Genomic DNA, 9,462 nt, shown 5'->3' with positions numbered 1-9,462 from the left:
TATGATCAATCAAGCAGTGTAAATAGTACCGCCAAAACTATGTAATATTGGCCAATGATTAGTAATAAAGATGTGCACACACGTGTCTAGGTCCTAGGGGCAATAGGAAAGGAAAAGGGTGCATTAAGGTGCATTGAATGGTAGATGCATGGGTCATAGGCTAAGGGTAGGTGTAAATGAAAAGATGGAACTTGAGTGATCTCAAGGGACATTAATGAAAGGGTATCACCCTTTCATTGTGAATCTCACATTGCATTCTCTCTACCACATTGCATTCATCCGTCATCTCTCTCCCACCTTGCATGTAGGTCGAAAAAGAAACAAGTACTCTCACGAGGGCGCTCTTCCCCATTGGAGGGCCAATCAGCATTCAAATTCTGCCTGCATTGCACACATTTGCATTTTCAAAAAGTGTGGTTCTTCACAATAGGGAGAATGTTTTTTGGTGACGACTCCGACTGCTGTTGAGATCGGGTATATGGGCCCTAGTGATTTTGTCTTGATGTCTAACATTCAGATCTAGACAGTCTATTAAGACAGAGGAACCTGTAGTTTTGTGAAGGACTCCACTGGTTGATTTCACTTGCCATTGCTGGTCTTGCCCTTTTTTAAGCCCTTACCCTTGGTCTGCGCAATGAGGGCCTTTCCTTTGCCTTGAACTCCATTGTAAATGTGAGCAACCAACATAGCCCCCAATTCTTTAAAATGTGAGCACCCTTGACCTTTCCAAAGTCATATGCTAGTCACCAAGGATTTGAAGCTCCTCAACAACATATTCTACAAGAGGTCCACTTTGTGACCAACTGCTACCAACTGATCCCTGATCACCTCCACTTTGTGAGATAATCATGCACGATATCTCCCTCTTCCATCTTCATGATCAACAACTAACTGGGGATTGAGGATCCTCATAGAGTTAGTCATCTCAAATGATTCTTCAGGATGCCCCATGCTTGTTCCACAGTATCCACCAATTGGATGTGCAGAACCACGACATCTGTTGTTGTTCCAATAATTATTGGCAGTGCCTCAGCATCTTTGGCTCCCCACTCTTCCACCTCATCTGAATCTGCAAATTCTACTACATTTCTTGTCACATCCACTGTGGGTCTCCCCCCTTCTCACCACCTTTGTTGCCACCATGTGGCTCCCTATCTTCGCGTTCTAGATCAGATAGTTGCTCATGTCCAGTTAAATTCGGAATAGGCAGCCATGAAGCAATCGTAATGAAGATCCTGGAAATCACACTACACCACTATGCAACCAATTGAACACCCTGAAATCCCTGCTTGATAAAGGGATACGGTATCTAAATCTAGGTCACCTTCCTCTCTCAAAGGTACTTTTCCTTTAGATGTGTCAGAAAACAGAGAGCCACTTGATGTAGCCAACTCTCTGCAGTGGAAGACTTGTCCCAAGATTCACACAATGCAAACAAACCACAATCCATCTTGTGCACACCGGTGTTAACTGAAGTAGGCATCTACATAGTAGCCATGTAGACAGCCAAAAGAATATTTATTATATACCCAAAAGAGACAGAACCCGATACACACAAAATACCCTGCTCAAAGCGTGCCATGTGGACAGCTTGCTCCTGCTCCACCCTGCACAAACTAAGGGCTTCAACTGCTGTCCTGCTGTTCTCCTTCCTTCAGATGTGTGGCCCAAAAATCATTCAGTGCCCTCCAAAAGGATATCCAAGTGAATGCTGCTCCACATGGCCTACTTGTCCTCTTCTCCTAGGTGGAGATCTGCAGGCTGCAAGGACACCCCGATAAGGGCCCTTTTATAGAGCTGGAGAGCCCCCGATCTGGCGATCCACAAACTGGCTGACTAGTCGGTGCACTTGCTGACCCTATAAGGCCGACTGTACAGGCTGTTAGCCCGACCCTGTCTGTCACTCTCCCGACTGACCAGACTGGGCCTGACCTGAGCCAGCACATACCAAGCCAATCTGGCCCACATGTATGCCCTATTGTAGAGGCCCATTGCAGCCTTGCATGCTGCTCTGATCAGCAGCCCTAATAGGTTTTCTTCTGCAGCACTGCTGGCTGTGTACTTGTTGCTATGGCAGCTCTAATGGATGCTCGTATGACAGCACCCAGTCTGCCCGTGGCAACCTTCTCATCTCTCTCAGTTCAGCCCCCATGGCCTCTTCATCCTCAGCCCACATGCCATCTTCTGATTCCCTTCCCTATAGCAGGTCATGTCCTCCTCATATGGGGGCTCACAGGTGGGGAGGTGATATCTTATCTCCAACACCTCATTCACTCTGAATTCAACATTCCTGGAATTACTGAAATTTCCTTACATTGATTGAACACCGTTTCACATCTATCAAACCAATTTCTGGCTGTTGCTTGCCCTTCGATGTACCCTCAGCTCCTCTATACTACAAGCATCATCCCACCTGCCAGCACTTGCATAGGTCTTTGCCATGAGTACATACGAAGCAGAAAATTCTTCATTAATCTGGACAAGCTGCTGAAAGCATCTCAGCCCTAGTTCTGATTCGCCATAGATTTTGCAAGCACTGAGCAAAGCCGTCCACGTTTCTTCAAATGGAGGACACATGGTTTCAAGAAACTCCTTTGCCTCATACAAATATCCTGATTGTGCAAGGAGATCAACCATGCCAGTATAATGCTCTATTTTCAGTGCCATGGTATAGTCTTTTCTCATCACCTTGAAATACTCCAGGCCCTTGTATACCAGATTGGTATGGCTGCAGGCATTCAGAAGACAAGAGAATGTACTAGTGTTTGGCTCCACACCATGTTCTTCTATGTCCTCAAAACATTGTGCAGCCATGTTACCTTCATGGTTCATTCCATATCCTTTTATCATTGCATTCCATGACACAACATTTTTAACTGGTAGCTTGTTAAAAGCTTCCCGTGCCTCTAAAAGCGAGCCACATTTGGCATACATGTCAACAAGAGCACTGCCAACAAAAATATCTCTTTCCAAATCCTTCTGTGCAATCTGATTGTGGATCACTCGGCCCTTGTCAACGGCTCCCATGCTACCACAAGCTTTCAGGATGCAAGTAAACATAATAGCATCTGGAGAGACACCCTCTAATTGCATCTCTTCAAACAATTTCAGTGCTTCCTGACCAGGTCCATGTTCAGCATATCCTGCAATAAGTGCGCTCCACGATACAACATTTCGAACTGCCAGATTATTGAAGACTTCATGTGCCTCTGATAGTAAACCACATTTGGCATACAAATCGACCAGAGTGCTGCCAACAAAAAGATCTCTTTCCAGGCCCCTTTGTGCGATCTCGTCGTGAATCTCTCGGCCCTTGTCAATGGCTCCAATGCTACCACAAGCCTTCAAAACACAGACAAATGTGACAACATTTGGAGAGATGCCCTCCAACTGCATCTGTTCAAAACACTCGAGCACTTCCTGACTAGTTCCATGTTCAGCATACCCAGCAATCAGTGTGTTCCAGGACACAACATCTCGAACTGGCAGCTTGTCAAAGACTCCAAGTGCTTCAGAAACCAAGCCACATTTGGCATACATATCAACCAAACTGCTGCCAACCAAGAGATGGTTTTCAAATCCTTTTTGGGCAATCTCGGCATATATTTCACAGCCCTGACTTATGGCTCCTATGCTGCCACAAGCCTTTAAAAGACTTGCAAATGTGATAGCATCTGGAGGGATGCCCTCCAGTTGCATTTGGTAAAGACATTTCAATGCTTCCTGACCAGGTCCACGTTCAGCATATCCTGCAATGAGTGCACTCCAAGATACAACATTTCGAAATGGGAGCTTGTCAAAGACCGCCCGCGCCTCTGAAAGTGAGCCACACTTAGCATACATGTCAACCAAAGTGTTACCGACAAAAGTATCTCTTCTAAACCCCTTTTGCGCAATCTCAGCATCTAAGTCTCTGCCCTTACGTATGTCTCTTATGCTGCCACAAGCTTTCAAGGCACAAACGAACGTGACAGCATTTGGAGAAATGCCCTCTAGTTGCATCTGTGCAAAATATTTTAGCGCTTCCTGACCGAGTCCATGTTCAGCATACCCTGCAATTAGTGCAGTCCATGACACAACATCACGAACTGGCAGCTTGTGAAAGACTTCCTGTGCCTCTGAAAGTGAGTCACATTTGGCATACATGTCAACCAATGTGTTGCCAACAGAAAGGTCTCTTCCAAATCCCCTTTGTGCTATCTGACCATGTATTTCACGGCCCTTGCCTATATCTCCCATGCTGCCACAAGCTTTCAATGCACAAATGAACGTGACGGCATTCGGAGAGAAGCCCTGACGTTGCATCTCCTCCAGACATTTCAGCGCTTCCACACAAGGTCCATGTTCAGCATACCCATCAATTAGTGCATTCCATGACACAACACTTCGCATTGGCAGACTATCAAAGACTCCCTGTGCCTCTAGAAGTGATCCACATTTGGCATACATATCAACCAAAGTGCTGCCAACAAAAAGATCTCTTCCGAAACCCCTTAGTACAATCTCGGCATGTACTTCTCGACCTCTTTTCGAATCTTTCAGCCTAGCACAAGCTTTAAGTAGGGCCATAAGCGTATATCTGCTAGGATGTACACTATCCTCTTGCATTTTCTGGTACAGGTTAAGAGCATGCAGCAGTTGCCCACATTGGATATACCCTAACATGAGGGACGTCCAGGAATGTTCATTTCTTTGAATTAAGCTGTCGAAAGCCTGCTGAGCATCTGACACACTTCCACATTCGACAAACATGGGTACAATGTAGTTCTCAACTGCTCTATGATCTTCCATCCTTCTGTTGCGAAGGTAAGCATACGCACGCTTGGCGTCAGCTAGATCTTTTCTTTTCCTGCACCCCTGCAAGATCCACACAATGTCCTCCACCGAAGGCATCTCCGCTATCCGCTCTAAGGTACTTAGTGTCTCCTCTAAGCTCAGCGTCTTCGAAACACTGCCCACTCGTGGTTTTTGAACGTCCACCTGTAATAGAGGCCTACAGCTGGCCTTGCACATGTCCAGCTCCTCCGCAAAGCCATGGTCTTCAGAGTTTGAGAATGCCTGCTCTTGATTTGCATGCGGGCCGGATGCCTTGCCCCCGTTGACCATATCCATCACCAAACGTGAATTCCCCCAGTCGTCTATCCCCAGCGCCCGCTTAGTTCTTTTATGCCTGCAATCTGGAGTCGTCGGGTTTGTCTGCTGAACCTCACACAGACAAACCAATCAGAATCTAGCTTAAGGCCATCATGTTCATGTACTCCTAGAGACCTTGAGCTGTGTAAAACATCTTCTCTCGACCCATTGGTCACTCACTTTGTTCTTTTTGTTGTTCCAGTTAGGAGGATCCGAAATGTCCTGCGATGAGCGTTCTGGATGTAACCTGCGCTCCCCCTCTGTCAGGAGGAACAACCTGCCTGACACTGAAATTCGCTGATGAGAGAGAAGGGGACTGTCCAGCCGTAGCAAAACTGTACTTGAACTCATCGAAGCATTCAAAACGGAAGAAATTGGGAACACGTGACTCTGTTGCCGCTGTAGTGGTATTTGAGGATAAGGAAAAACGCAATCTGGGGGAAGATAGCTGCATTGGGGCTGTAAAGCAAATGGGTGCAAGTAAGGAGAGGTGAAATGGCTACCTGCAACTGCTCCTGCTCCTTTTTGGAAAATCTAAACATGTTTGTGAGGGGACAACATGGCTGGCAACCTGGACTCACACAAGCATGCAGCAAAAAGAGGAATTGAAACAATTTGGGAATCCCGCTCACAAATGTTTCGAATCCTTACCTTGCTATTAAAAAGGGTGCCTTAGGTTTTAAGGTCGAATGAATGAAGAAATCTTTAACAATGTTTTAAATTAAACTTAGAAAATTAGAAAAGTTTTTGGAGAATATTTCAACTCTCGTTTTATATCACTTAGCATAGTTCCGAGCTATTGTTGATCGCTTTAATTTGTTTTCGAATGCCCTACTTATAGCTCGGCGTCGTTTCTAAATAATCCTTTGTGTCGTCATGATACTAAATGGATGTATCATACACCTATCGTCGTAAGATGTGAGTTTAGGAACTGGTTTGTGTCTTCAAAATAAACCAAAATTAGTCAAGAAGAAACTTGAAATGGCGTAGCTAGTCTAAAATTTGTAGATCTACTGCAGATTGTCATGGTTGAAAACTATGATTTCTCTAAGTTTTGAAAGTGAAAAAAGGGAAATACCCGACTATAAGCTAAGCAGGCAACAGCAGGTCCGAGCAAATGACGTGTGTGTTTAAGCATTCCCTTCTTGTGAGTACCTCAACACAGAAACATAAAATAATTTAGAATATGCAAAAGCAAAAGTAAACAAACAAGGTGAAATTGAAAACATATATATACATATATACAATATAATTTATATAACCACACATAGTGTAAGGGAACGGGCCGTTCCCGATGCGCCTAGATTGGAATCATCGAGAATATTAGCTCCGAGATTGAGTATCGTGAATATGTAAGAGAGTGACATATTACCTAAATCTCAATGCGCGTATTTGTATTCCAAGTTGAGCATCCAAATTCTTGTACACACCAAGTATGTATGTCTACTTCACTTTCTGAAAAGATGCAAAAAACACGTCCGAAATGGAAACAATATTAAAATATAATATTATTGAACAACAAATTATTAGTCTAGCTTGTGTTTCCGCTAGCTACATAAACAAATGAGAGGGCAAGCTTTTGAAGCGAATTGAGAGCATTCTACTTCTCTTATAGGTCAAAGCTTCCCACAACATAGATCTTGTAAGATGCTTTCGTCCCCATCCATCCTTAAGCCTATGGAGTGGAACAATAATAGTGTTAGTATGAGTATGTAAAGAGCGACAACCACTACATAGGTTATACTGACAAATCCAAAGACTAGCAGTCATGCTGCATGAGTTACATACTTGAGGTTATGAGTGACAACACTTGACGTTAATGTAGAACTTCGAATCATCATCGCCAAGTCATTTAGGTAGCTGCATCTTGAACTAATGAGTTCAGCATCATGCAAGTTGCCAAAGCAACCCACCCACAAGTTCACTGTGTTAGAGACTCACTGTGCCCACCTGTGAGACAAGCTCGCAGCGGTTGGTCAGAAGGTGGACACGAGTCAATTGGCATTGCTCACACTCCACAAATTGCCACGGAGTTTCAAAAGTTTTGTGACTACAGTCACTGCGGGTCAATGGACTAAGCCAATCACCTTTGAGGAGCTTGGTCCACTCCTGCTTTAGGAGGAGGCTCGAGAGAAACTCTTTACGCAAACCGATGAGAAGGCATTAGTTGCCAAAGACAAGCCTAGAAAAGGCAAGCCAAAGGATTCCAAGAAATCAGAGGACGCTGAACGTAAGAAGAAAATGAAGTGCTTCTACTGTGAAAAGCTTGGCCACTCCGCCAAAGAATGCCAAAAGAAGAAGGCGGATCAAAAGCGGAAGAGAGAAGCCAAGAACAAAGAAGAGCCTAAGAATGATTTTGCCAATGTGACGACTGGACAGTTTTTTTTACTCAGTGAACATTGTTTAGCATATGCAGTCAGTGAAGGTAAAGAGGGTTGGTATGTTGACAGCGGTGCTTCCAAGCACATGTCCAACAGAAGGACTTGGTTCAAAACCATGGAAAGTACACACCCGGATTCCAAAGTTTCTGTCGGAGATAGCCAGACATGTCCTGTGAAGGGCATCGGTAGCATTCCTTTCATTACAATAGCGGGTAAGGAGAAGGATATCTCTGGAGTACTTTATGTACCCAACCTTTGCAAGAATTTACTGTCTATAAGTCAAATGGACAAAAACAACATGGCAGTTCTCTTTCAAGATGGCAAGGTCACCGTGACATCCAAAGGCAATGGGCAACTGGTGGCTCAAGGTGTTGAAGAGAATGGATTGTATCGTCTCAGTGCAATGTTGGTTCATGAAGACAACGGAAAGTCCAAACTTTGGCATGAGTGCTTCGGTCATGTCAGCTATGGAATCTTGGCTGAAATGTCAAAGTCGAAGATGGTGGATGGACTTCCACCAATTACAAGCAAGGATGATGTCTGTAGGGCTTGTTTAGAAGGCAAGTAGCACAGGGATAAGTTCCCACAAGAGTCCTCGTTTCGAGCCAGCAAACCACTTGAGTTGGTTCAGCCGACATTTGTGGTCCAATGTCTACAGCATCGTGGGCAGGATCTAGGTACTCACTTCTCTTTGTGGATGATTTCAATAGAATGACTTGGGTATATTGTTTGGCTAAAAAGTCTCAGGCTTTCGCGAAATTTAAAGACTGGAAGGCTAGAGTTGAAAAGGAGACAGGGGAGGATGTCAAGACATTTCGCATAGACAGGGCAACTCACCACGGCACATAGTTCTCAGCAAAAGGGGGTAGCCGAGAGGAAGCATAGAACACCATAGAGACAGGGCTTGCTATGCTCCGAGGGAGGAATCTTTCTAAAGCCTATTAGAGTGAAGCTATTAATACAGCCGTACACATTCTCAACCAGACCAAGACGAAGGCCATCAAGGACAAGACTCCATATGAGGCATTTTATGGTAAGAAGCCCTCTATCACTCATCTTCGCATTTTGGTTCTAACGCATGGGTGCATGTGCACAAGGAAGACATGACCAAGCTTGATTTCGGAGCAGAAAATGTATCTTTGTTGGGTATAGTGAAGAATCCAAGGCCTACCGCCTCTTCGACCCAGTAAAGAAGCAAATCCTTATCAGTCAGGATGTTGTCTTCACAAAAAAGGAACCTGAACCCCAGGAGGAGCCTCAGATTGAGGAGGAGGAGATTGTTTAACCCCCAAACCCACCCCCTCCCAGGTTGACCATCCAAGAGGTGGCAAAATCAGAAGCTGATGTTGCACAAGATACTCAGGAAGATCAGGATGTTCCAAAAGAAGTTCTCGTTCCTCCTCCCACAGAGAAGCAGAATAGGTTGCCCCAATGGTACCTATGGACATTGGAAGAGTCTCGGGTCACCGCATTACCTGAGAGTAGGAGTTCTGAATTGCGACGGTCTCAATGTCTTCAAAAGGCCCCATCCGTGAATTTTGCTTTGGTGGCTCAACTTGATGAGCCAAGGACCTTCGAGGAGGCAAAGGACAATCCAGAATGGCAGGCTGCCATGAAGGCAGAGATGAATGCTATCCTGAAGAACAATACATGGGACTTTGTGGCCAGGCCCCTGCGATGGAAAGTCATCGGCACTAAGTGGGTATACAAACTTAAATACAAATCAGATGACAGCTTGGATAAATATAAAGCAAGGTTAGTGGTGAAAGGTTTTGCTCAAACTGAAGGCATGGATTTTGATGAAACTTTTGCTCCCACAGCCCGCATGGTTACTATCCAAACAGTGATTGCCCTTGCTGCATAGTGGCCTATTTTTCAAATGGATGTGAAGTCCGCATTCCTTAATGAAACCCTAGAGGAGGAGGTATACGTGGAGTAGCCACCGGGC

The 9,462-nt window shown here is 44.9% G+C and overlaps 1 protein-coding gene across 2 annotated transcripts; it reads right to left on the bottom strand.

The window, feature by feature from the left end:
* Positions 1-443: 443 nt before the first annotated feature.
* On the bottom strand, positions 444-5,681 carry LOC147900098 (pentatricopeptide repeat-containing protein At2g33680-like). Of its 2 annotated transcripts, none has more exons than XM_087377406.1 (2): positions 5,314-5,681; positions 444-5,199 (listed from the first exon to the last, which is right to left on the bottom strand). In XM_087377406.1, the coding sequence occupies exons 1-2, from the start codon at positions 5,482-5,484 to the stop codon at positions 2,341-2,343; spliced, it is 3,030 nt and encodes a 1,009-aa protein (XP_087233532.1). In that variant the 5' UTR covers positions 5,485-5,681; the 3' UTR covers positions 444-2,340. The 2 variants fall into 2 exon arrangements, with proteins under 2 accessions (XP_087233532.1, XP_087233533.1); XM_087377407.1 differs by having other exon boundaries at positions 444-5,196.
* Positions 5,682-9,462: the final 3,781 nt, after the last annotated feature.

Source organism: Dipteris shenzhenensis, chromosome 7, assembly GCF_047967505.1.
Source record: "Dipteris shenzhenensis isolate YYH24624 ecotype China chromosome 7, Dip_SZ_1.0, whole genome shotgun sequence".
In the NCBI taxonomy this organism is placed as follows: Eukaryota; Viridiplantae; Streptophyta; class Polypodiopsida; order Gleicheniales; family Dipteridaceae; genus Dipteris; species Dipteris shenzhenensis.
This window is presented reverse-complemented; position numbering and strand designations above follow the sequence as displayed.